Source organism: Sorex fumeus, unplaced genomic scaffold (assembly GCF_029834395.1).
Source record: "Sorex fumeus unplaced genomic scaffold, SorFum_2.1 ptg000122l, whole genome shotgun sequence".
NCBI classification, from domain to species: domain Eukaryota; kingdom Metazoa; phylum Chordata; class Mammalia; order Eulipotyphla; family Soricidae; genus Sorex; species Sorex fumeus.
Window position 1 is genome coordinate 53,751,824 of NW_026606179.1, and position 27,591 is coordinate 53,779,414.

Sequence of the window (27,591 nt, forward strand, 5' to 3'; positions counted from 1 at the left end):
TGGACAAATTCTGTCATAATCCAAAAAGTAACAACTAGATTAGGACCCTGCTAGGGTTAGGAAAGATTAATCTGGCCTGAGCACTGTAGTCTGAGATCTATAGCGAGATGTCTCCAGGAGAGCCACCCTACACGCTTAATGTATCTTACTATGTCCATACAAAATAACTAATATTTAGAAGTAGAATTAAGATGTTAAATTATTGGACTAAGGAAAGGAGAAAACCCCTTAAGTGGCATTTCGCCCTTGAGCCTGATCTCCTGGCTGCAGATGATCAGGAAGGGCTTTCATATGTTGATTGTGCTACCCAACCTGGGTGTGTGGTTGCCAGTGCTGGGAGTTGGAGATGGAGGGAGAATAGAGAGAGACCAAGATGGGGAGTTGGAGTGCGAAGAATTGAGCAAGGGAGACAGGAGGAGACAGGAATGAGGGGCAGTGTGAGACTGAAATGGGAAGCGTAGTGAGATTGGAACAGGCACGTGGAGAGAATGGAATAAATGGCAACTGATCACCAACCAGCCTGGCCCTCATTTCTTCCTTCGTCCATCCATGGTATCGGTCATCCTTGGGGAGGAAGCGGCCTGAGACCACCGAACACAGGCAGCGAGAGAGAGCCGTGGGATTCCTAGTCGATTGTGATTACACACTCTCCCACTTAAGTTAAGCCCATTGGTTGGCCGGTGCGGGGAGGTGTCATACCCAGTGGTGCTCAGGGATAACTCCTGACTCTGCACTCAGGAATTACTCCTGACAGTACTTGGGAGACCGTATAGGATGCCAGAGATCGAATCCAAGTCAGGTGCATGCAAGGCAAGCATCTTCACTGCTTGACTGTTGTAAGGAGAGAAATCATTTAAGACTAATTTGAGTAGTACAGCATATTTCTTATAAAACTATAAAACTTGATTACAAAAAAACTTGAAGCAGTCTTACATTCCTTATGCAGTTTTGTTCAGAATGAAAGTTGAGCTGCACAGTGCCTGTCGGCACTTTTGACCACTGAGATTGCATCTGTCCTGTTATGTTATACAGTGGTTGGCACTGATCACTTAATTTTTCTTACCTACCAAACAAATTTGTTGTTACTTGACAAATTATAACATGACCAAAATCTCAATGTGCCCTTAATAGGATATTTTCAGTAGAGTCTAAAAAGAAGCTGTTTGTAGAATATAGTATTTTTAGGCTGTGTGAGGTCTTAAAACATTTCCAAAAGGAGCTTTTTAATAGTTTAAGGAAGGTAGTATGATTTGAGTAAGAGAAAATATGTTTGCACTCAGGAACCACTCCTGGTGGTGCTCGGGGGACCATATGGGATGCTGGGAATTGAACCCAGGTCAGTCGTGTGCAAGGCAAACGCCCTACCTGCTGTGCTATTGTTCCAGCCCCCTCATCATTATTTTAAGCTAATATTTCTTTGTTGTTGCAGTGCTGAGAATCAGATTCATGACCTTATACTAATGCTCTACCATTGAACTCTCTTCTTGGCCCAAATTATTATATTTTGTTGTTATTGTTGTTGTTGTTATTTATTGGTTTGGTTTGAATTTTGGGCTATTATAGCTGGCCATCTTCTGAGGCAATTCCTGATTCTGCTTGGGAAACCATTTGATGCTATGTCTCTTGCATGCAAAGCATGCACTCAGCCCATGAGTTAGCTTTGTGGCCACCAAATTATTTTTAAAGGATCATCAGTATATGTATGTGAGACCGAGAACATGAGGTTAAGATACATAGTGTGTGTGTGTGTGTGTGTGTGTGTGTGTGTGAGTGTGTGTATCTCTGTGTGTCTGTGTGTATGTAGTGAACATTTCTCATCATCTCTTGGCCTTGCAACAAATCACCTTAAATCTTAGTGACTTCAAATGCTGATCAACATTTAGTTCATACAATTTTTGTGGATCAGAAATCCAAGAGTACTGTAGGTGACTGTGTCTGATGAAATTATAGTCACTTGGTTGATTCTATAGCATCATAAGGCCTGAGTGGGATGGAAGATTCCCTTCTGGCTGGCCTCGCTCTCTCCTCGGCATTTAGTTGGAGAGGCTCCTGCCCAGTAATGAGACAAATGGGTACACAGATAAGGTCTCAGCTTTGTTTTCTATGACCTCAAAAGTCACCATCATTTCACTACTTTTTGTTGTTTAGTAATGAATTACCAAATATAGGCTACACTATGGGCTGGAGCGATAGCACAGCGGTAGGGCGTTTGCCTTGCGCACAGCCAGCCCGGCCGAGTCTGGTTCGATTCCTCTGCCCCTCTTGGAGAGCCCGACAAGCTACTGAGAGTATCTCGCCCGCACGGCAAAGTCTGGCAAGCCACCCGTGACGTATTCAGTATGCTAAACACGGTAACAAGTCTCAAAATGGAGACATTACTGGACCCGCTCAAGCAAATCAATGAACAACGGGAGGACAGTGTTTGTTTGTTTGTTTTTGACAGCCTACACTATAGAGAGGGTTAATAGGTCCCACACTTTGAAGAGGAGAATTTGTGGATATCCAGAAGATACGCTTTCCGCTCACTTGTTCCTCCCACCATCTATTTCACAAACCCAAGAGAGAGGGGAAAATCAAACATACATTATATGTATATACACACCCCACCCTCTGTCACCGGAACTTGCACGCTTTCAGTTGTGATACTTGTGTACATTCTGGCTGTACTGCTCTCTGGGGTTGTGCTCTTGAATGTGGTACTCACACATCTCTAGTTGCGGTGTTTCCTAGGGCTCCCACACTTCAGTCATGTTTGTATGCCCTTGGCCATAACGTGCTGGCAGCCCCACTCTTAGTTACTTTTTGAGTGGTTCTAGACTGTGCTTGGCACAGGTGGCAGCTCTGGGGATCTAACTTGTGGCTTTCCACCTATAAGGCTGCACTTTGTCTTCACTGGGCCAGGAAAGATATTTTCTTTGCAGAAAGATACTTTACAGAACTAGCTTAAAAGTCAGTTGTAAACATTTCCTGTGCAGTTTTTAGTGAGTGAGCTTAGTTAAATAGTGTTTAACTAAGGGCCTGTTCAAAGGGGCCTAAGTTCAAACCAGTTAATGTTTTTGCTCACGAGGTAATAAAAAATAACCTCGTATTCCATATTGCACAGTGCCAGCTGCCAGTCACCCTGCAGGGGGAGTGGGCAGGATGACTGTTCTGTGCAAAAGGCTGACATGGAAGTTGTGGAAATGACCTACAACGCTGAAGTTGAGTAGATGGTGCAGCTGGTCATGACGATGAAGCGAATGTATGAACCAACTCCCTGTTTATATGTGAGGATGTCGGCCCTGGATGTTCTGATTTGCTAGTGAAGCTGAAGTTCTGGGGCTTTGTAGCTCAGGTAGCACAGCTTCCAACCTGAGCCTGTTTTTCTGGACCATATTCTCTGCACACATTGTTTAAGACAGTTTGGTCCCAAGAGCAGAAACAAAACCAGTAGGAGCCAGATGCACCACAAAGTATGTTTCCATTCATTTAAAGTTCAAAGTCTGGCAAAACAGGCACATTTTTAGAGCAGTGGGATAATACTTCTCTCTGTCCATCCAAGTCTGTTCTTCCCTTCTCCCATAATGATGGACTGGAGCTGGGCACATGAATTGGCAATCAGAGTGGCACATGAGTCGCTGTTGAAAATGGCAGAACCATATCAGTGTGAGTCTCTTAATATGTAGCACTGTAGCACTGTCCTCCTGTTGTTCATTGATTTGCTTGAGCGGGCACCAGTCTTCATTGTGAGACTTATTGTTACTGTGTTTGGCATATCGAATACGTCATGGGTAGCTTGCCAGGCTTTGCCATGTGGGCGAAATACTCTCCGTAGCTTGCCGGGCTCTCCGTGAGGGATGGAGGAATCAAACCTGGGTCGGCCGCTTGCAAGGAAAACGCCTTACCTGCTGTGCTATGGCTCTTGATGTACAAACCGCTGGAAACCTATAGAACCCACCCTGGCAGAGAATTAAACTTCTGTTGTATGTGAGCCATCCTATTATTGCTATGTAAGTGTAACTGCATTCCTAATATAGGATGCATACGAAAGTGGTAAAATTATAAAGAAAGCAAAGAAATAATAATTGCAAAGTAAAGAGAGAGGCTGGCTTTAGGGTGGAGGGAGATCAGCATTCCAGTAAGAAGAACTTTCGTATGAATATGTGTACATGTTCAACTTTGAGTAAACAGTTCTAAATAGCAGTTGTATGAGATGAGGCTACACGTTCATCAGTAGGATTTAAAGGTCCCCAATTCCTGGGCACCATTTCCAACATCAGGTGTTATTGCTGAAATAGGTTTTGGGGCTAAGTAGGCTGAGCACGTGCTTTATGTGCGGGCGGCCTGGGTTGAGTCCCTGAAGCCCCAGCACTTCATGCCCCCGAGCACCGCCAGGACTGACCCTGGAGCGCTCAGCAAGAAAAAGCCTCTCAGAACTGCTGAATAGAGCCCCCAAATCAAACCAAACTCTTCCCAAAAAAGAGGATTGTATCCCAGGCTGCTGAATTTACATGTTAATTTGCATAATTTAAACTTTATTGTGGAAATACAGGAGTAATGTATTTTACCATTCTAACATCTCTTCAACTCTGCATTTTTGGCCTTATTTTATATGAATATTTCATGGTTTTGTATAGGTTGCTCCCTCTCCCAACTTTTTTTTGTTGTTGGTAGATTTTTGAGCTACATCCAACATGTTCAGGCCTTACTCTTGGCTCTGTGCTCAGGAATCACTCCTGGTGGGACTGGTGGACGATATGGAGGTTGAACTTGGATTGGGCCGCATGCGAGGCAAGCACTCTAACTGCTCTACTATCTCTGCAGCCCTCTGGAGAGTGCTGTCACAACTTTTTTTTTTTTTATAACTATGCTTAGTATTTTATGCTTCATACCTTAATTTTTTTTAATAAGGCCTTTGAAGATAGGTACTGTTATATCCAAACTGCACACATGGCAAATTCAGGATCAGAATAAAACAGCAAAGAAAAATAAATCAGTAAGAAGTCAGGATCAGTGAGATTAATTAGTTCAAGGAAACAAAGTAAGTGGCAGACTCAGGACTCAAATTCCAGTTTAAATGTCTGATGCCACTTCCCTGGTCTGGATTACCTCACCCTATGCTCATAGGAGACAGGGCTGTAGGAAGAGTTTAACACTGCTATTAAAAATAAATTATTCCAGGGGCTTGAGCTGTAGTACAGCAGGTGGATGCTTGCCTTGCACACGGCCAACCTGGGTTCGATCCCCAGCATCCCATATGGTCCTCAAGCACTGCCAGGAGTAATCCTCAATGCAGAGCAAGGAGTAAACCCTGAACATGGCCAGGTGTGGCTTCAAATCAAACAAACAAAATTCTTCCTAGACCCAAATTCACAGGTGCTCCCACTATATAACCTTGACATGGGTAATATTTTAGGACCGAGAACTCATTTTTACGGTTGTTGTCTTCTTTTTGGGCCATACCCGATGGTACTCAGTGCTAAGTCCTGCTCTGTTCTCAGGGCTCACCCCTGACAGGCTCGGGGACAATGTGTGATGCTGGGGATGGAAGAACCCAGGTTGGCTGAGTGAAAAGCAAGCAACTTAACAGCTGGCTTTCTTTCTAGCCCCCATTTTGTACCTCTTAGTTGCATTCTTACTTAACTCTGTAAGCCAGGTTGTTCAATGTAGACACATAATACTTTGTTTTTGCTGTTAGTATTGTATTTTTATGCTACCTTAATGGTGGTTTCTGAAGTATTATTTCCTTTTCAGAAAAACCATGCCAGATGGATCATCTAGATCGGATCCTGTTGTCCGGGATCTGTAATGTACGCAAGGGAAAGACTCAGCTGCACAAGTGGGCTGAACGCCTAGTTGTTCTTTGTGGCACCTGCCTCATCGTTTCCTCAGTGAAGGATTGTCAGACTGGAAAGATGCACATATTGCCTCTGGTGGGGGGAAAGGTAAGACTTGAAAAGATGAATTCTTCCTCTTTTAAGTATCTTTTTTTTTTTTGAGGGAGGAAGGGTTAGGGTCACCCCCAGTGGTACTCAGTGCCTATTCCTGGCTCTCTGCTCAAGAGGGACCCCTCGAAGTGCTCAGGGGACCATATATGGTACAGGGATTCAAGCGAGGGTTGAGGCCAAGCCAGCTACATGCAAGGCAAGTGCTTTCCCTCCTGTAGTATGTCATTTGAGTACTTAATGAGAAAAATATGCACATAGGCTGGAGATGTGGTTCAGTGGCAGAGCACATGCATTGCAAATAGGAGCCCTGGCTTTGATCTTTTGATCTCTGGCACTGCAAAAAAAAAAATAAAAAAGAAGAAAGAAACATCACATCACATGTTTGTTCATGTGGTTTTTTTTTTCTCAAAGAAAGCAATACAAGCATTATTAAAGACCATATTGCAAAGTTAGTTTTTCAGAATCCTTAGATTTAAACAGAAGAAACAAATTTAGATTAATTAAAGCATAAAGTAGATTTATTTATGTTACTGACTTTCTGGGTGGTCCAGAAGCAATTCAGGTCCCAAATTCTGCTGTTGAGTTCGTTTGTTGCAGCCATTCCTCCATTCAGGAAGCCCCAGAGTAGACCTCAGATGCTGCTACTAGAAGCTGCCCTTGGAAACCCAAGCAGCTGCCAGCACCTGTCACCGGAGTAGATTCCCTCCAGTTTCTCCTCTTCTCCCTGACTAAGACTCAGAGTTGTGGGATGAGGTGGGGAGTTCTGGAAGCCCCTGTTCTGCAGCCATGGAGATTTGCTAATTCTTGCCTCTTTTTGAGAAGATGCCCCATCATAGGAAAGGAGTTCAGTTGCAAGTCATCGAATATGACAGATGACTGTAAATGGGTAGTTAATATTTATGTTAGACTTCATAATACTTCATTCTGAATTTTGAAAATTATAAAACAATCTGAATTTAATACAACTTTCAGGCAAACTAACTATGTGACTTCAGGCAAACTAACTATGTGACTTGATTTTTTATTTTGTTTTGTGAGGCAAATGGTTTTACTGAGGAAGGATACTAAGACCATCTCACTGCTTCCTGTTTATAAACAGCACATCTGACACTTTAAGGAAGGTAGATATGAGATGTTGGAAAAATATATGCTAGCCAAATAGGAAGAACTAAAAGAAAATAGGTATAGTTATGTTACTGTCACGCCGATAAATTTTGTGAAAAATTTGCAATAAAAAATCGAGAACCAGAATATATTCAAGTTTTACAACTCCGTAGATAGTCAAAAACTGAACTAAAAAAAATTTTTTTTAAATTTTTTGGGGTTGGAGTGATACCACAGTGGGTAGGGTGTTTGCTTGCACATGACTGGCCTGAGTTCGATCCCTGACATCCCATATGGTCCCCTGTGCACCACTAGGAGTGATTCCTGAGTGCAGAGCCAGGACAAGTAATCCCTGAGCACAGCCAGGTGTGACCAAAAAAAAAAAAAAAAAAAGAAAAGAAAAGAAAAAAAATATGCTTTGAACAAGGTTATACTAAAGAATGTATGTAAATAGATGGTAGATAAACATTAAAAAAGATTATCAGGGAAAGTGTACATACCTCTAGAATGATAAGGGTTTTGTTTTTTTGTTTTTTTGTTTTTTTTTGCCACACCTGGCAGTGGTCAGGGGTTACTCCTGGTTCTGCACTCAGCAATTATCCCTGCTGCTGCTCAGGGACAATAAGTGCCCTACTCCTGAACTGTCCCTCTCCCCTTAGAACGATAACATCTAACAGGCTGATGAATACCAAAAAGAAAAAGACATGGAACAGCTGGAATGTCTGCTTTTTGATGAGGCTTTTCCTTAGTGGGTCTATTCTTCTCTGCAGGTAGAGGAAGTGAAGAGAAGGCAGTACTCACTGGCCTTCAGCTCCGCGGGGGCTCAGGCCCAGACCTATCATGTCAGTTTTGAGACCTTGGCTGAATACCAGCGGTGGCAACGACAAGCATCCAAGGTGAGAAGATCTCAGACCTTCTGATGTGGAAATAGGCGCCTAGTGTGAAATGTGTTTTCATGCTGAGCTTAACCCCCATCATAGCAGATTATAATTCTTGTGCATAGTGATCCAGGCCTTTCTGGGTATACAGAGTATAACCATAATTCCATCATATGCGTAACTTACTATTTATATTTGTGCTATGAACGCTTTTAAAAGTGTTTTTAGGTACTTTTATGTTTTGTTTTTATTTATGGCTCATATGAACTTTATTTTACTTCTGTGTTTTGGGGCCATACCTAGCAGTGCTCAGGAATTACTCCTGGCAGGGCTTGGGAACCTTATAGGGTACCAGGGGTATGATCCAGGTTGGCCGTGTGCAAGAAAGGTGTTCTACCACTGTTCTACCCACTGTACTGTACACTGGCCCCGACGGTGCCTTTACCTTCATATTTTCTCTGTGAGATAGCTAGAAGTAGTTACCTCTCCTCCCCCCAGGTTTTTGGCCACTGCTGGCAGTGCTCATGTCTTACTTGGGGGACCATATGGGATGCCAGGGATTGAACCCCAGTCAACCTTGAGCATGGAAATTGCCTTGGACCCACTGTACTATCTCTTGGGTCCCAGAAATGTAGACATTTGAAGAAATTAAAACATGAAAAGATTTGCTTGTTGGAGGAAATGGCACAGAGGAGGTTCCTTCCTTTTCCTCTCCTTGAGTGGTCAGTGAAGCGGTCAGTGAAAGAAACAGCAGAGTCCGTCAGGTGGTAGCCGAGTGCCGATCTGTATATTTAGCACAGCCATAATGAAACCCTATAAATGAGGATTTACTGGGGACAAAACCCATAGGCCTGACACACCATTATTCCTGTCGGTTGAGGTGACCGAGCCTTTTCATCATCATTTCTGCTTTTTTAGCCTCTAAAAATGAAACGCTTTAAAATTGTCTCACAGTTTGGGGGCAGGGAGACAGCTCAGTAGGCTGGAGCACAAGCTTTGCATGCTGAGCCCTGAGTTTGATCATGGGCACTGACTGACGAGCCCCGAGCGTCTCTAGCGGCAATTCCTAAGCCCTGAGTGTTGCTAGTGTGCCCCCAAATCAGGAAAAAAAAATTGCATCACAGTTTCTAAATTCTCTTTTTTTCTTTCCATCTTTGCAGAATGTTAGCACCTTTTTCTCTGTGGAGCTAAATAATTGCATAAGGAAGAGATTGTTCGATCTAGTGTCAAAACATCAGTGACCTTTTCAGTGATATTTTGTTTGTATTTTTTCAGGCATTCTCACAATCTCACAATCTTGCTTTTATTAGCATACTAATATAGAAATATAAACTTTGTTTTGGTTTCACTGAATTTTCTGTAGTGACACTGTAGTGGTAAAAATTTGTGCTCCAAATAAAACATTACAGTTTTCAGTATCTAATTTGTCCTTCTGCCTTGGGAAAGAGAAGTCATTATTTCTTGAGTACCCTTTTGTGTCCTAACCAGTATACTGTGTGCTTGGTTATTTAATTTGATCCCAGCCACAGATGAAGAAAAGAGCTCTCTCTATTCAGCAGTGAGCCTGGGTCACAGAGACCACAGCTCTTGCGATCACACTGCTGCCTAGAGCTTTATTATAGTTATTTAAAGTCATCTTGACATCACTTCTTGCTAAAAAGTTCCTGTTTTTTTTTTTTCAGTTGTGGGGGAGCAGCCCCCGCACGCGCTCCCCCCCCCCACCACCAGTCTGGGTAACAGTCAGCCCTGCCTCGCTAGGCCTGCCGGTGCGTGGGCCTGTGGTTCTGGGCACAGGAGCGCCACCCACTGAGACCATGTGGTGCCGTGGATCGAACTTGGGGCCTTCCTTGGTCCCTCATTTTTATTTTTCAACCCTTAGAGACTCTATAGTTTATACTTTTGCTTATTAAATCGCTTACGGTTTTAGGAGAAAGAAATAAGCTGCGTTTTTAATAGACGGGTAATGGGGATAAGTAATGTTTTTCTATGCTCACTTGTTAATCAGTGCCTTTTTGTTTTAAGTGCCGTTCTTCCTTACCCATGGAGGAACAGGCAGTGAACCTCAGATGACTTTTCTCTTTGACCTTACTCAGGTGGTGTCCCAGCGAATCAGTACTGTAGATCTCTCCTGTTACAGCCTCGAGGAGGTCCCCGAGCATCTCTTCTATAGTCAAGATATCACCTACCTCAACTTGCGACACAACTTCATGCAATTAGAAAGACCAGGGGGCCTTGATGCTCTTTACAAGTATGTGGTTTCAGGACAAATTGTTTTGTTAGTAAAACAAAATTATAACCAATTTCTTAGTGGTTTGCTTACCATTTATATGTACATGGATGTATATTCAGAAGTTTCCTTTCACTTGGAAAGAGTAAAGATTTTTATTCACATGGTTTTCTGTTCCTCTTCCCACCTTCTGTTGAACAGAAGATAGAAATATTGTCTTCTGGAGGCAACAGTCAGCTGCCATCGATCTAGTCATCTTTTTATAGCAGGCATTGACAGTGAGGCAGGGTCAGCTGCTGGTAAGTGGAGGGGTTCAGTATACGGAGCGTTCATCAAACTATCAAATGCCGTAGAGATATCAAATTTCCAGAATTCCACTCACAGGCTGTGGCCTGTGTGTGAGTGTACTCACACATATACCTGCTGCTGTCAGTCATGCGGCCTTTGTCAGCCATGAATACTTCCTCTTCTAAGAAAGAAACCCTTCTGTGCCTGAAGGGTTCTCACCTCTGTATTTTCCCTCACTTTTGTTACAGTATATTCTCCTCTTAGGCCCTCCCCTCATCTCTCCTCCATCATCCTTTAATGCGGATGGAAATGAATAAGCATATAAATAATTGGGATTTGGGTGGGGAAGGGAGGAATTGGAAACGAAAGCTTTCAAATCGCATGGTGCTTTAAAAGTTAATATGCATTGAAATAATAAATTCCCATACTTAATAGCTAATATTCCTAGAATAATTTCTGGGAATTGCTATGATTTTTATCACTGATGTGCTTTAGAGTGCTTTTCAAGTAAAAGCTTATATTTAGTGAGGTAATTTTCAAAATATTGTTATAACAACAAGCTGTAATTTGTAGTAAGTGAATTTCTAGCAGTTTCTTATAAGTTGCTATAAGAAGAGAGCTGATCCCATTGGATGGCTGGATTAGGAATTCTGGGGTTTTTTTGTGTTTTATTTTTCAGTCTGTTTTTGTTGTTGTTTTGGGCCACACCCTTCAATGCTCAGGGCTTACACCTGGCTCTGCACCCCGGGATTAGTCCTGGCGGGGTTCAGGGGATAGTATGTGATGCCAGGGATCAAACCTACATTGGCCTGTGCAAGGCAGACACCCTAACCACAGTTTTGTCATGCAGCCCCTGTGTCAGACAAGGCACTGGGCTAATTGAAGAAACAGTGATCAAGGTCAGGTCAGTTGACATCAAAAGTTGAGAATTTTGTTGGGAGAAATTAGAATAAAATACCGAGGATTAAAATCTAGAAAGTAGGGGACCATTTGGGATGCTGGGAATCAAACCTGGGTTGGGTTCGTGCAAGGTATTGGCCTTACCCCCTGTAATATTTCTCTTGCGCCCCCCTAATTTTTTTATTCTTTATTTTTTTTTTTTTGCTTTTGGGGTCACACACGCCCTACCTGCTGTGCTATCAGCCCCAAATCTGCACATTTCTTTACTGGGTTGTTTATTCTTTTGTTAAGTTGAATGAGTTCTTTATGTACCATGGAATTTATTAGATATAATAGGATATATATTATATCAGAATATGTTAAATATATCCTTATTAGATATATGGTTTACAAATATCTTCTTCCATTCATTAGAAGATCTTTTCATCATTTTAATAATTTTTTTTTTTTTTGCCTTTTGGGTCACACCTGGTGATGCACAGGGGTTACTCCTGGCTCTGCACTCAGGAGTTACTCCTGACGATGCTCAGGGGACCATATGGGATGCTGGGAATCGAACCCGGGTCGGCCGCGTGCAAGGCAAACGCCCTGCCCGCTGTGCTATCTCTCCAGCCCCTTAATAATTTCTTTTGCTGAGCAAAAGAATGTTCAGTTTAATATAGTCCCATTTGTTTAATTTACTTTTCTTTCCTATTGGTGCTGTGTCCCTCCAGACATCTCTCTAATGCTAATGTCATGAATAGTTCACCAGTATTTTCTTCTGTGTACTTTATGGTTCATGGTTGTATATCTCTTTAGTCCGTTTGGATTCTGTTTGTTTGTGGAGTTGGAAAGTAGTTCATTTTTATTATTTTACCTCTGATTATCCAGTTTTCCCATTGTCAGTTGTTGAAGAAATTCTTTCTTTGTGATATACACATAAATGCACATGCACATACTCATATACATCTGTTCTGGGGATCAGACTTAGGGCCTCACAGATGCTGAGTGTACTCTGCCACTCACCCAAGCAGTAGGGTGTCCTGCCATCAGTTCTTGACTAACCTGATGTGCAGGTTCTGGAGGAGTCAGTGCTCAGAGTAACCTGAGCCCCCCCCTGGTGGTGTGCAGAGGCTTCAAGGTACACCGCAGCAGTACTCAGGAAACCATGTGGTGCCAGGGATTGAACCAGGGTTTGCCTCATGCAAGGTATTGGCCTTAACCCCTGTAGTATTTCTCTTGCCCCCCCAATTTTTTTAATTCTATTTTTTTTGCTTTTGGGGTCACATGAGCAATTCTCAGGGGTTACTCCTGGTTCTGCATTCAGAAATTATTCCTGGCAGTGCTCAGGGGCCCATATGGGATGCCGGGGGTCGAATCCAGATCGGTCATGTGCAGGGCAAACACCCTACCTGCTGTCCTATCTCTCAGGCCCGACTTATTGATTCTTAAGGGAAAGAAAGCAGTGATTCTCCCTGCACCAGACCTGGTTTTCCTTGATGATATGGACTGGGCATTGGTGAAATTAGTATCTATGCTGAGCATAATGTTTGTGTTAGCACTCAACAAATATTTTTAGAACAAATTTTATGAATTTTAATGATGAACATTTCAAGTAGTTTGTTTTGTCAATAACGGTATAATTTGTATCTTTATATTTTAGATTTTCTCAGCTGAAGGGCCTGAACTTGTCCCACAATAAACTTGGGGTGTTCCCTGTATTGTTATGTGAGATTTCTACCTTGACTGAGCTCAACCTTTCCTGTAATGGCCTCCATAACCTACCAAGTCAGATTGGCAATCTACTAAAGTAAGTATTGGACGTTGACTAGGTTTGTCTTCTCCCTTGCAGAATAATTTATCTGGCATTTGGAATGAAGGTAGTGCCATGTGAAATTAGTCATATAATCACGCAGATCTCTGATCATCAGCAGTTAAGTGCCTGTTGTAGTGACTAGTCCCTAGTTTTAATAGCAAAGACTATATTTGTTGTTGTAAAGGCTTTCCATGTAAGTGTTTATTGTATGAGCCACCTATTTAGTCTCTCTGTGCATCGACTTAGATCCAAAAACGACTTTGGATTTGTAATAAGTGTTGGTATAGATCAGAATCTCTAATTCTGTTTGTTCCAAATAAGACTTTCGTTAAAACAATCCTGTTTGTTTTCTTTTGGCAGTCTTCAAACCCTTTGTCTTGATGGCAACTTTCTGACTACTTTACCTGAAGAACTGGGAAACCTGCCGCAGCTTTCCTCTCTGGGAATTTCCTTCAACAACTTTAGTCAAATTCCCGAGATTTATGAGAAGCTCACTATGTTAGATAAGGTGGTTATGGCAGGAAACCGATTGGAAGTCCTTAACTTAGGGCTGCTTAACAGGATGGGCCATATCAAGCACGTGGATTTAAGGTGGTATATTTTACCATACTTCCTCTGTTATTATGTTCTGAAGGATTTTTTTATGTTTTCTTTTATGAAGACTTCTTTAAAACATTTAGAGTTTTTTCACTCCATAGCTGAGAGAGATTATGATGAAAGGGAGGTGTACCACATGATACCTTTTTCAAATTACCTTTTTTGGTGGATGTGGGGGCACACCCAGTGGTGCTCAGAGCTCTCTCCTGTCTCTGAACTCAAGGATCACTTCTCACAGAGTTGGAGGACCATATGTGGTTTTGGGGGTCGAACTTGGGTTGACTGCATGCAAGGCAAGAGGCTTATCCACTGTATAATCTTCCCTGTCCCTTATATTACCTTTGATGAAGGTTGTTGTGTCTTATCCTCCCAGCAACATTTTTATAAGTTCCTTTCCCTCACATCCTAACCAGCATTGGATTTTTAGCAGTCAATTTTCTTATTAGCGTAATAGGTAGAAAATAGCGTGTTTTTTTTTTTTTATTTCAGTCAGTACTTATTCATTTTAGGACCGGGGATGTAGCTCAGCACCATGTAGAGTACTTGCCTTGATGTAGAGGCCCCAGTTTAATCATTGGCACTTTGCTGATTATGAGGTTGAGCATCTTTTCATATGCTTATTGGTGGTTTGTATTTTTCTATAAGCTTCACTATGGAAACCAAAATCATCAGGTTCCTTCCTGATCGCCATTGTATAATAATTAAAATATTAAAGTTTATACTATTAATAGACCTTTTGAATTTGAAGTTCTCTAGGACTAGCCAATGCTGGGTCATTGCAGCAGCAGAGAGAGGCTCGGGGAGGGAGGCCCGGGGACTCGCTGGTCCCAGATGTTGTATGCCTGGTGGGAGCAGAGGAGGGGGCCACATGGGACAGCCCAGGCGTGCTGGGTCAGACGTAAGCCCTGGAATATGTTGGCTTATTGAGATGAATTTAAATAATCTTTTAAAAATTACTACTGTTATTATCATTTTAGGGCTAGAGCGATAGCACAGTGAGTAGGGCGTTTGCCTTGCATGCGGCTAGCCCAGGTTCAATTCTTCCATCCCTCTCGGAGAGGCAGAGCCTGGCGAGCCACCCATGACGTATTCAATATGCCAAAAACAGTAACAAGTCTCACAGTGGAGATGTTACTGGTACCCACTCGAGCAAATTGATGAACAATAGGAGGATAGTGCTACTATTAATAACTTACGAGTTTTAGTTATTTTTAGTTATAATCTCCTAAAGGAGTTTGCTTAAGATCTATACTCAATGTTCTGTCATTTACACTAAGTCACTGAGGTCCCTTATGAAGACATAGTAACACATTTACTGAAGTGAGAAAGACTTGCATGCATTAAGTCTGCATAGATGAGAACTCAGAGTAATTTTCTAGCGTGTTCTTGAGCTCCTCCATATAATACTGATTACTTTCGTCTCCACAGTCAGTGCTGAGGAGCTGAGCGCTAGATGGCTGCTTTCTCCTGCCCCCAGCTAGCGCTTCTTGAGTGCTACTCATTAACCAAAGGTTGTGTTCGTCCTGTTCCTCTCCGCTGCCTCTTTGTCCCTACCTAACTTATTAGGTGTTTGGATAAAAATTTAACTGACTGGATCTGAAGAGATAGTACAGTGGTAAGGCACTTGCCTTGCACACACCCAGCCTGGGTTTGGTCCCCAGAATCCCCTATGGACCCCCACCATCAGTGCCAGGAGTAATTCCTGCAGGCAGAGTCATTGTGACAGTGTAAGCATTGCACAGTGTGACCCAAAAACTGTAAAAAGAAAAAAAAATTTAACTGACTGTGGATGTGGTTCTCTTTTAAATGTGTGTATTTATTTGCAAATCTGGTTGTCTAAATTTGTTTATAAAACAAGGACTCAAGGTATAGCTAGCTATGATTATTTACCTAGTACCTTCCAAACTGAGGCAGCAAACTTGTCTTAAGTTGTTTAAGAAAGAGAAAGAGATCAAACCTCTTATTTTCTTTCGGGAAGCATGTAATAAGTTTTATTTCTGATGATTTTCTTACTTCTGAATCTTAGGATGAACCATTTGAAGACCATGGTTGCTGAGAATCTGGAGGCAAATAAATACATCACCCACATGGATTTGCGAGACAATCGACTGACTGACTTGGATCTCAGCTGCCTGTGTAACTTGGAGCAGCTGCATTGTGAGCGGAACCAGCTGAGGGAGCTGACACTGAGCGGCTTCTCCCTGAGGACGCTCTATGCCAATTCGAACAGTGAGTTCTCTATCCAGCCAACTGTTCTTATCTCTTGTGTCTCTTGACAGAGCTCTCTGATAACAATAGCATCCGTGGTGTTCCTCGGGCGTGCCGCAGAGTGGTGTTTGAGGTTCACTGAGACCTAGCTTTTATCTTTTAAACTTGCTGACACTATTTCAGTTGGGATGTGCACAGAGTCATTGCAAGGAAGGACAAATACGTTCAGATTTACTCAGTGTCAGTGAAATGCAGATTTAGACAATACTGTTTTGTACTTATCAAGTGTGGGGGGCGGATAAAAGCTCCATGGCATAAATGGTGGAGAGAAGCGGCACCAATCCTGCGCACCAGTGAGAGGTTCCCATGGTAAACCCTGCAGAAGAGATGGTGTTCAACCCACGGGTGGGAGTGCCCTCACCAGGACTTTCACTCAGGCGCATGTGCACTGCATTTGGGATATAGTTTCAAAAGAAGTATATAACTCTTAATAAGAAAACATGCAAACTGTTCATCTTTAAGTATTGTACTGGAGTAGACATAATTATGCTAGAACTTTGTATATTAGAATGGGTAACTCAAGTACTTGATCATTGTATGACTGAAATGTAAACACGAAAGTTTGTAAGTCTATAACTGTACCTCACGGTGATTCACTAATTGAAAAAAAAAGAATGGGTAACTCAAATGGGTTAGGAACACAAAGAATGAACATAATTCTGTATCTGTTATGATATATAAAAATTTGAAACACTGAAATGATTTCCTGGCTATAAGAAGCTACCTCAAGAGTGGTTAAAGTCATATTCAAGATCTGCTGTTGGCTGCATTTGTTTTCATGCTGAATGAAGCAATTACTGTGATTTACCTTGTGGCTTTGAATCTTTTGTTAATCTCAGAAGAGACTTTAGTTTTTTCTGATATCCCTAAGTCTCCTTTCCCTGTGTCCTGTGACTGCTTGCTCCTTAACACCCCTGGTCTTTTGGTAGGACTGACAGCAGTGAATGTCTACCCGGTGCCTGGACTGCTCACTTCCCTAGAACTCTCCCGGTGAGTGCAGAGCATGGGGGCAGGGGACGTTCCACAGTAGTGTGTACTCTGTGCATATTCTGATAGTTTGGAGGGATAAGAAACCTAAATGTACTGAAATATTTGAATGGCTGGAGAAGAGCAAAGGGTAAGTGAACAAATTCGATTAATAGCTATTAACGGAAGGGTTTGCCTAAAACAACATGAATTATTCATTCTTAAAGTCTATGGATTTAGGATGAGATATAAAGAAACAGACCTGTGTCCCCTCCATGGCAGTGATTTCCTTTTTTGCTAACTGAAATTAGGTGATTGTTGTCTTCCTCCCTCCCTCCCTCCTCCTTCCTTCATTCCTTCCTTCGTCACTCCCTCACTACTTTCTTTTTTCTTCCTTTTTTCCTTCCTTTCCTCCTTCCTTCCTTCCTTCGTTCCTTCCTTCCTTCCTTCCTTCCTTCCTTCCTTCCCTCCTCCCACCCTCCTTCCTTCCTCCTCTTTCCTTCCTTCCTTTTTAATTTTTTTATTATTATTACTTTTTAATAATGTAGGAGTACTGCTATTTGTTCAGTCATTGATTAAGCTGATTGAATTGGGCATGAACTCCACATTACTTTTTAAAAAAATTTTATCGTATCACCATGAGATAGTTACAAAGCTTTGATATTTGAGATTCAGCCATGGAATGATGGAACACTCATCCCTCCACCAGTGTACTTTTTCCACCACCAATGTCCCCAGTATTCCCCCCGCTGCCCGCCTTCCCCCCCCCAACACAAACACACACACACACACACACACACACACACACACACCCCAGTCCTCACCAGTCCTTGTCCTGCCTCTATGGCAGACAATTTTCCCAGTGCTCTCTAATTTTGGGCATTATGTTTTGCTCGATTTTCCCACCCCCATTCAAGCCTACCTGCCAGGGGCAGATGCTAGATAGTTTATTCTCCATTGCTCATTTTGAATATCATGAGAGCTCGCGCAGCCACAATTGTAAATGTAAATTTCTAGATTGTAAGTGGTTGGGTTCCGAAGACATCTCTGTATGGCACTAATCCATTTTGGGATTCAATTGGAAGTCTCTGAGTCTGGGCTGTTGGTGCACTAAGATGGCACCTAGAGACAGATTGTGGGCTTGACAGCCAGTCTTCTGGGTGGGTGGGGACCCGGGGCGGGACAGCCTGGAGATTTAGTCCTGGAACCCACATACGGGGGGGGGGGGGGGTTCTTGCTTGTGGAATCTCTTGGTCACCAGAATTCCATCTGGAGTAGGTGTGGAGACTGCACCTGCTCCATCTGGGCTGCCCTGGTGAAATTGGCTAGGTATGGGACCCAGAGAGATCTCCAATGTTGTGTTGCCTTCTGGGACTTGCTGCTGTGTCTCTGGGCCAGGACTGTTGGTGTGCTAAGATTGTGCCAGGAGGCAAATTGTGGGTGTGAGAGCCAGTGTGCTGGGCAGGTGGAGACCTGGGGAGGGACAGCCTTGGTCCTTTTCTACCATGTGGCCTGGAGATTTAGTCATGGGACCTGCATACCTGGGCCTTGCTTGTGGAAGCTCTTGGTCACCGGGAATCCATCTGGAGTAGGCAGGGAGACTGCACCTGCTCCATCTGGGGTGCCCCGGTGAAATTGGCTCGGTATGGGGACCGGAGAGATCTCCAGCGCTGTGATGTCATCTGGGACTTGGTGCTGTGAATCTGGGCCAGGGCTGTTGGTGCGCTAAGTTCCACATTACAAAATTTTCAGCAGATTCTATCTTGGCGAGGACCATCCTGAGACTGGAGTCAGACTGGGGGTATGGCGGCGATTTTGGATTGAGGAAGCATGTGACTGCCAGGGGCTCTGCTTGGACAGGCACAGCTAACCTGCCTCCCCTCCAATTTGTCTGTTCAGCTGGGCATGGGTCCGAGCTTAACTGCAGCTTTTGATCTCTCTCTAGATTTATTTATGGGTCTCTGAAGCAAGTAGTAGAGCTTACATGTTGGGGGAGTTGGTTCATGGGGTGACTGCCAGTGCTTCCATGTGTACTGGGAAGTAGGGGGAGGTAGCTTCTCCCAACTCTGAGAAAGCCTGGATATTTCAGTCACAAAACCTGCATACCAGAAGTTTCAGCAGATTATATCTTGGTGAAGTCTGTCCTGAGATGGTGGAGTCAGGCCGGGGTTATGGTGGCAATTTTGGATTGTGGAAGCAAGTGGCTGCCAGGGGCTCTGCTACCAGGCCAACCTGCTCCTCTCTGATTTAGCCCAGTCTGTTCAGCCATGCGCGGATCCGAGCTTATCTGCAGCTTTTGATCTCATTCAAGATTTATCTATGGATCTCTGAAATAAAGCCAATAAATGAACTTGTATAGCTGAGCCAGAGGTGATTTGTGGGTTTGGCTCCCACATACCTAGCTTTTGGCTGTTTAATTTCTTGGTAAAGTTGGTTCCAAGGTGTTGGGGTCTGGCCAAAGAAACAGCGGCAATTTGGGAGTATCAGGAAGCCTGAAGGCACCATCAGGATGCTGATGCACTCCCCCTGCAGGTACAGGTTAACCTGTTGGTGGCACCATACCCGTTCCTTCCTTTTTTAAAGCATGTATTTTCCCCCGTTTCCTTTGCCATCACAGCAATGACTGGCTGCCACATGCCTGGCTGCGGTCTTGCGGATTTTTTGCTTGTGCCCGGCAAGCTACCGAGAGTATTCGATATGCCAGACACAGTAACAACAAAGTCTCCAATGGAGACGTTACTGGGCCCGCTCGAGCAAATCGACGATCAACGGGAGGGCTGTTTTCCTCAGAGGTTGCTCATCTCGTTATGGTTCTTATTAAGGCTGCTCCTTTAGTTGTAGTACTTGAGCATATGATCACCAAGGGGTTATTATCCTAGCCACAGTGCCCACACAATGCTCGCCAGGTGCTCCACCTTCTAGTTGCACTGCTCACACAGACTAGCTGTGGCACCCAGGATCCACGCCAGCAGCGCTCTAAGACTGTGTTCAGTGCATGCGAGGCAGCTGCTCAGCTGCTGTTCCCCTCATAATTTTTGTTTTCACATGACTTAAAAGCTGGGTTTTTTTTTAATTAATAGGCTTCTTTTGTTTTTTAAAAATGTTTGTTTTTTGTTTTGGGTGGATGGGAGGCACACTTGGCAATTCTCAGGGGCTCTTTCTGGTTCTTTTTTATTTTTGCCACACCTGGTGATCTGGCGTTGTCCAGGGATTACCCCTGGCTCTGCACTCAGGAATCACTCCTGCCTCTGCATTTAGGGTACTGGGGGACCCTGCGGGATGCCAGGGATCGAACCCAGGTCATCTGCATGCAAGGCAGGCACCCTACCTGCTGTACTCTCTCTACTCCCTCTTTCTGGTTCTGGGCTCAGGTGTTACCCGGGCACTGCTGGGGGGAGTGACCATGTATGGTGTATGTGGTGCTGAGGATGCGAACCCAGTGGGTCAGTGGGATGCAAAACAAGCGCCTTATTCCCTGTACTAAATTATCCTAAATTTAATTTTTTGAATGGCCATTTAAATTTTTTATAATTGATATGGCATATTGGTTTCAGGTATATCACAGTGATTTAGTATTTGTATGCACTGTGAATTGATTACCAGAAGTCTTATTTTTAATGACTTAAATATTTTGCTCCCCTTTTTCCATACTCTTGTGATCTACTATTATCTGATTTTTGATGAGAAATTTTTTGGAGGAAGAAATTGTCCTCAGGCCTTTATTAGTTTTGTTGTCAAGAGGCATAGGTGTCATTTGCTCTTTTGCAGGGGGCTTGCATGGCACCTGGACTTTGTGGTGCCAGGGATGGAGTCCAGGGCTCCTGTGAACCAAGCAACACTCCAGCTGTCTCTCCTGGTCCTGAAGTCCCCCTCCCCGCCCCCAATATTTTTTATAGTTTGTTTAACATTGAGGAATCAGTAGCTGAGGTCTCTAGTTCAGTGTAAAATTTGAGAATAAAATAAGCAGTTACAGTGCATCGTCCTAGCCGTTGTGAGTAAAGAGTGCTCAAACCAGGTAAAAGGGGCAGTGGACACAGTCCTCCGTGGTCAGGGTTGTTGCAAAGGTTTAATGAGGTGGTAAATATAGAGTATATAGTGTCATGCCTGACATTCACGAGTCCTTCAAGGAATGTCAGCCCTTATTACTAAGTTTTTGTTAGTTATTTTATTGTCATCCTAATTGTTAAATTTATTCTATCCATTTCTTTCTGTCCTATCTTCCCAGTAAAGCCCTAATATGGCTCAGTAGTAGGTTTACCTTTGTCACTGAGCTCGGGCATTGCTAAAGGCATTCGTTCGTTCTTGTATGGCTACCACTGTGAACATTTAATTCCTGGCCCTGCCTGTAGCTGACCCATCTTTCCCCCGTCAGCTTTTCTCCAGTGTCCTGGGCATCTGCGCCGAGCAACTTCTTCCTCCAGATCTCCTCTTCTCCACTCATCTTTCTGTTGGATGAGAAAATAGAGGCCATCTTGAGCAATTTGCTTCATTTTCTAGCTGCATTGCTTAAATTTTTGAGATTCAAACCTCATGTCCTTCCTGTGGTCAAGGCCAATTCAGCGCCAGTGCTTTCATCCCATCTTCTACTTGCTCGGGACCATTCTTCCCCCTCCTCTTGTGTATGCTCACTGTATTCCTTTTCTTGGTCTGTCCACACTCCTATCTCTACTGTCATAACAAACGAAAATGTTCTTGTTATTTTCTACTTCTTTACTTTCTAATCCTCCTCATCTCTCTTTTTGCCAAATTTTTCTAAAAAATAATTTAGCCTATCTGATTCAGTTTTTCATTTCCCATTTGCTTACTCCTGCTTTTGCTTTACACCTTTTCTTATGGAACTTTTCTTTGTTGACACTGTTAATCATGCTTTTAGTTCTTCAAGTATGTTGTTTCCTTGGCTGGCAAATACATTTAGATTTTTTTTTTTTTGGGTGCTATTTGGACCGTTCCTTCTGTCTCCGCTTTGCTCTCTTCATCAGATAGCCCTCTAGAGGTTCATTATTCCAAGATCTGCCCTTGGTCCACTCTGCTTCTCGGATGACATGATCTCATGTACTGCAGTGATCTCAGCTATGCTCTGTCAGCGTTACCCTCGTGGCCAAACCAGAGCCCTCTTCCCTGAGCCTCCTCTGTGTTAGTTACGTACTAGGTGCTTAAATCTGCACATCTCCAAGAACCTTAAGGATGTGCAAAATTAAGCTCATTATCCTCTCCTCCACCTCACCTTAACTTATTATTATTATATATTTTGGTCCTTGGTCTATTTTAACTTTTTTTACTTTTCATATGAAAATCACATCTAGATGCACAAGATTGCAAAATCACCTTTTCTAGCTCATTAGCATCTTAATAGTTTTTCCTCTACCTAGGCTAGAAACTTGAAAGTCATTTTTGATTCTTTCTTCTGCTCAACACTAGTGTCTAATCTACCTCCAAGTCATTGTGGTGATGTGAATGATTTTATTTTTGCCTCCTTATAGGAGTTCTGGCATCCTTCCTTCCCTTCCATGCTTACTCATTTTCTTCTTAGGTCCACCTCATTTCTTGTTTGGAATTCTGTAGCAGCTTTCTGGTTCCCCTAATCTCCTCCTAATCTAACCATTACCTGCTTGTATTCCAGACTTCCTGGGGTGCCCTCTCCCTGCTGCATACCAGCTCCTCAGTCTCCTCCCACACATTCTGCAGATAAAGCCACACCCACTCTGCTGTAGGTCGGCCTCGCCCAGATACTCCAGCCTTGATTCTTCTCACTGTCAGCTCCACAATTGCTGCTCCAGCACTGCCAATCTGCTCGTTATTCTCGAAACATGCCAGGTTTATTTCTTTTCCTGGCCTCTGTAGTCTGCTGGTGTTGTTACCTCTTCCTCAGAGTGCTCTCATCTTTGGTCATTGCACAGTGTTCTTCAAGTTCTAACCCACATGTCAGTTTTTCATTTCCCATTTGCTTACTTACTTAGGGAGCTTTTCTTGATCCATTTCAGACAAAGTGCATACTTTGCTGGGCTGTAAGGGGGGTATCTCCATGTTTCTGATGGAACTTCATTCTACCTCTTCATATAAGTGTAGTGGTAAGATATTTTGAAACTAGAGAGGCGAAGTGACATGGAAAAATGAAATTTCTCTTACTGAGTGTATGGCCAGTACTCTACTAAGTATTTGAGCTCATAAACTAAATTGATTCAACATCTCGCCCAATAAGTTACCTTTTTTTTTTTTTTGCTTTTTGGGTCACACCCGGTGATGCTCAGAGGTTACTTCTGGCTCTGCACCCAGGAATTACTCCTGGCGGTGCTTGGGGGACCATATGGGATGCTGGGGATTGAACTCGGGTCGGCCGCGTGCAAGGCAAACGCCCTACCCACTGTGCTATTGCTCCAGCCCCAATAAGTTACCTTTTAACTCTACATCCTCATTTTGATTCATTCTCCTCTTGCCCCCTAGAATTTTCTGGTTTTCTTCTCCCCAGTCATTAACTGGAGAATTTTTCTCATTCCAGGTTGTTTAAAATGCCACTTATGGGGCCACAGCAATGGTGCAGTGGGTAGGGCATTAGCCTTGTACATGGCCTACTGAGATTTGATCCCTGACATCCCATATAATCCACCAGGCACCACCAGGAATGGTCCCTGAGCACAGAGTCAGGAGTAAGCATTGAGCACTGCTAGGTGTGACCCAAAACTTAAAAATAAATAAAATGCCACTTCTGTTAAGTCTCTTCTGACTCCCCCTCACCATCCTAGCACGTGCTTTCCTCCCACTGAGAGCCTCTGTGATTTCGGGGCATATGCAGCATTACCTGGAGGCATGCGGGACTGTGCTTCTAGTGCAGCGGCATTCACTGGGCACTGTACGGTGACCCCAGGGGTGTCTTAGGAATAGTGCTCTTGCTCCTGGGGATCCCAGACTGGCTATAGGTACAGAGTGAAACGAGTTCCACTTGTCATCTTTAACAGTACCTTCTAATATCTTCTGCAGAAACCAGCTAGAGTGTGTCCCCGACTGGGCCTGTGAAGCTAAGAAGATAGAGGTATTAGATGTGAGTTATAATCTCCTGACGGAGGTTCCTATGAGGTATGTATGCGGTCATGCATGTAGTATGGATTATCTGTTACATATGTTTGTGAGTTTGTGTGTTTGTAATTATTCTCCTAACTTTGTATTGCAGTCAAAGACACTTCCATTTATTTTATTTATTTTGGTTTTTGGGTCACACCTAGTGATACTCGGGGGTTACTCCTGGTTCTGTACTCAGAAATTATTCCTAGCAGTACTCAGGGAACCATAAGAGATGCCAGGGATCAAACCCAAGTCAGCTGTGTGCAAGGCAATATGCCCTACCCCACCCACATAGCCCCACTGCTGCCCTGCTGTACCTCTCCATTCATTTTAAAAATTAAATTAATATTTTAAATTTAAAATTTTAATTTAAATTAATATTGAGAACCAGCTGAGTACAAGGCAGAGTGAAGTGCTCTAAGGAATACAAACAATTATTGCAAAATCTTGATGTGGAAGGAACTTACTAAATGGATAGTTCAGGTAATTTTTTCATAGATAACTGTGATAAAATGTAATGAGAGACTGGGCATAGGTTCGTAATAATGATTGTAAAAAGATCCCTGGCACCAGATGGTTCTTGGATGAGTTTTTATGAGCTGGCCATTGCTCTTCACTTTTATTATCATTTTGACTTACTTATTTTGTAGTGCTGGGAATCAAATACATGTCTCATGCGTGTAAGGAATGTACTTTACTCTGGGTCATATCCCCAATCCTTATTATACCACATTATATTATTGTTATACAATTATGATTATAAAAATAGCTTCATATTACAATTAGAAAACTGGTTCCAAAACTTGCCCCAAATGACATATTCCTCGGATATTATGAGAGCCATCCTTGGCATATTGTTATTCTTCCTTCAAAGCTCTTTATCACTATATTCATAATAGTTTAAAATTTCAGAATTTGGGGGCTGGTGGGATAGTATAGGGATTAAAGGACTTACCTTACATCTCACTAACCCTGGTTCCAATCTCCAGCACCATATATGGTCCCCTGAACACTTGTAAGGGTTACCCATAGAGCCAGGAATAGACCCTGGGCACAGCCAGATGTGAGACCCCCCCAAACCCCACATCCCTCCACATACACATAAACACACACACCTCATCCCCATCCACCAGGCTGAAAAAGGTATGATTCAGAACTTTGAAAAGAGAACACTTCATGGAAGATCCTATGTGAGGTGACCTTTATGAAGTTGGATTTCTGGGCTGGAGAGAATAGTTCAATGGGCCTCTTGTATACTAGAGGCCCAAGTTCAATCCCTGGCACCAGATGGTTCCCCAAACATTAGGAGCTGTCCTAGGCACAGAGCTGGGAGTAGCCTCTTAAGAGCGCCATGTGGCCCCAAATCAAAACAAATCAGAATACATGAAATGAGATTATGTATATGAAGGGGAAAGAGAAAGAGGTATTGTGGATGGTTTGTTAACAGAGATGTATAAAAACTGTGGTTACCACCAGTAGAGTTTTAAAAAAAAAATAGAGACTTTGCAACACAGTAGGTATGAACAGAACCTTTGGAGTCAGACCTTGGTTCAAATTCTGACTGTATAGTACTTACTATATTTAGTGTGAGATCTTTGCCAAGTTAGAGTCACTTAACTCCTGAACTTCATAGTTCAGTGGTTCTGCACATTTTAACACTCAGTAGTATTTGTTATAATAGCACTGTAGCACTGTCCTCCCATTGTTCATCCATTTGCTCGAGTGGGCACCAGTAATCTCTCCATTGTCAGACTTATTGTTACTTGTTGTTACTGTTTTGGCATATAGAGTACCCCACGCCACGGGGAGCTTGGCAGGCTCTGTCATGCGGGTGGGATACTCTTGGTAGCTTTCCGGGCTCTCCGAGGAGGATGGAGGAATTGAATCCGGGTCGGCCACGTGCAAGGCAAATACCCTACTGACTATGCTATTGCTCCAGTCCAATACATTTTGCCAATTTATTATAATAAACTATATTAACAATATTATATTTATAAGCATATATGGTTATATTTTGTTAGATTGGTTAGATTAGTATACTTATGTATTTATATTTTAGGATTCATTAAATATTTCATGTCAGCAATCAGACTGACAGTACAGCAGCCTTGCATGAGGTTGACCTGGGTTTAATCCCCAGCACACCATATGATTCCCTGGCCTGTCAGGAGTGATTCCTGAGTGCAGAACCAGGAGTAAAGCCTGAGTACTGCTGGGTGTGGCCCAAATAGCAAAAAAAAATTATTTTTAGAGGGAGTGTTGGGTCACACCTTGTGGTGCTCCTGGCTCTGTGCTCCCTGAGATCTCCTGGTGATGCTTGGGGGATTATATCCAGTGCTGGTGATGGAACTCGAGTTAGCCACAGGCAAGGCAAGCCCCTTAACCCCAGTTCTATTTCTTCACTCCTGCATATTTCACTATATGATTAATTGAAACAAGAAATCCATTGGATTTTTGTTGCTGTCTAGACTTAAAATCTAAATATATTTACTTGAGAAGTACCTTTTTAAAATTTAGATCCATTCTGTGCTGTTTTCTTTCATTCATTCACCTTTTCCCAGAATGGCCTTAATGATTTCGTGGTGGGTGGTGGACAGACATAGGGTCTTGAGAGCTTTCTTGGCCCAGGAACTTGCTGGTGATCATACTGTCTGTTAGTTTGAACAGCCAAGGGCAGAATCCAAAATATTCACTTGTTTGTTTGCACTATTTCCCTGTAGAATTCTAAGCAGTTTGAGTCTCAGGAAACTGATGTTGGGACACAATCGTGTGCAAACGCTCCCAATGCTGGTGGAGCACATCCCGTTGGAAGTGTTGGATGTTCAGCATAACTTACTCACCAGGCTGCCAGAAACCCTCTTCTCCAAGGCCTTAAAGTAAGTATGAAAAGGAGACTCATGGGCTAACCAAGCTGTGGAGCTTGATGTGTTGACCTGTCATTAGAATGTTTTTTTGAACTGTATTTATTGTGTTTAACCTGACAGTGCAGGTCTCGGTGAAACTTACTTGTAAAATAGCATTGTTTTGTGAGGTAGTAATCTTCTACTCAAAAATTGATATAACTCAGATACTTAAGAAGTTAGAGTATTGTAAACAGTTTCAAAAAGGTGGATAGGTTCAGATGGCTTTCATCTCCAAAACACATACAATTTATAACCTTTGAAGAGAAATTGCAATGTTCTCCTGTGGGTACCTTGGGCAACTTTCAGCTTTGCATCAAAGAGGAAGGGGCATACCACAAAGTTAATTTAATGTTTGCTGCTTTCATTAAGTTATATTCTGTTTGCAGCATATTTTTACTGCAAATTTTGGAAACTATGCATTTAAAGGTGACATTATTCAAAGTGGTGTTATTTTTAATTTTTTAAATTTTGATGTTATTTACTTTTTCTATATAAAGTTATCAATGGATAACTTGTCTTTCTATTTTAATCAGACATAGATGGTGAGTATGTTCACTGAAAACTAGTTTTTTTTCTTTTCTTTTTTATTTATTTTTTATTAGTGAAACACCATGAGGAACAGTCATAGGCTTACAAATTTTTGTGCTTGGGTTTCAGTTATACAATGATCAAGTACCCATCC

At 42.7% G+C, this 27,591-nt stretch overlaps 1 protein-coding gene and 1 long non-coding RNA gene across 2 annotated transcripts in view; both read left to right on the forward strand.

Annotated features, from left to right (window-relative positions):
* The window catches only part of LOC130043840 (uncharacterized), a 152,217-nt gene that overhangs the window by 104,745 nt on the left and 19,881 nt on the right, over positions 1-27,591 (forward strand). The gene's annotated exons all lie outside the window — the stretch shown is intronic.
* The window catches only part of PHLPP2 (PH domain and leucine rich repeat protein phosphatase 2), a 75,686-nt gene that overhangs the window by 28,214 nt on the left and 19,881 nt on the right, over positions 1-27,591 (forward strand). The window contains exons 4-12 of the mRNA XM_056136306.1: positions 5,734-5,924; positions 7,802-7,927; positions 10,003-10,157; positions 12,967-13,113; positions 13,480-13,710; positions 15,743-15,945; positions 16,914-16,974; positions 23,926-24,021; positions 26,727-26,882. Coding sequence (XP_055992281.1) covers positions 5,734-5,924; positions 7,802-7,927; positions 10,003-10,157; positions 12,967-13,113; positions 13,480-13,710; positions 15,743-15,945; positions 16,914-16,974; positions 23,926-24,021; positions 26,727-26,882 — 1,366 coding nt within the window. The remainder of the gene's footprint in view (positions 1-5,733; positions 5,925-7,801; positions 7,928-10,002; positions 10,158-12,966; positions 13,114-13,479; positions 13,711-15,742; positions 15,946-16,913; positions 16,975-23,925; positions 24,022-26,726; positions 26,883-27,591) is intronic.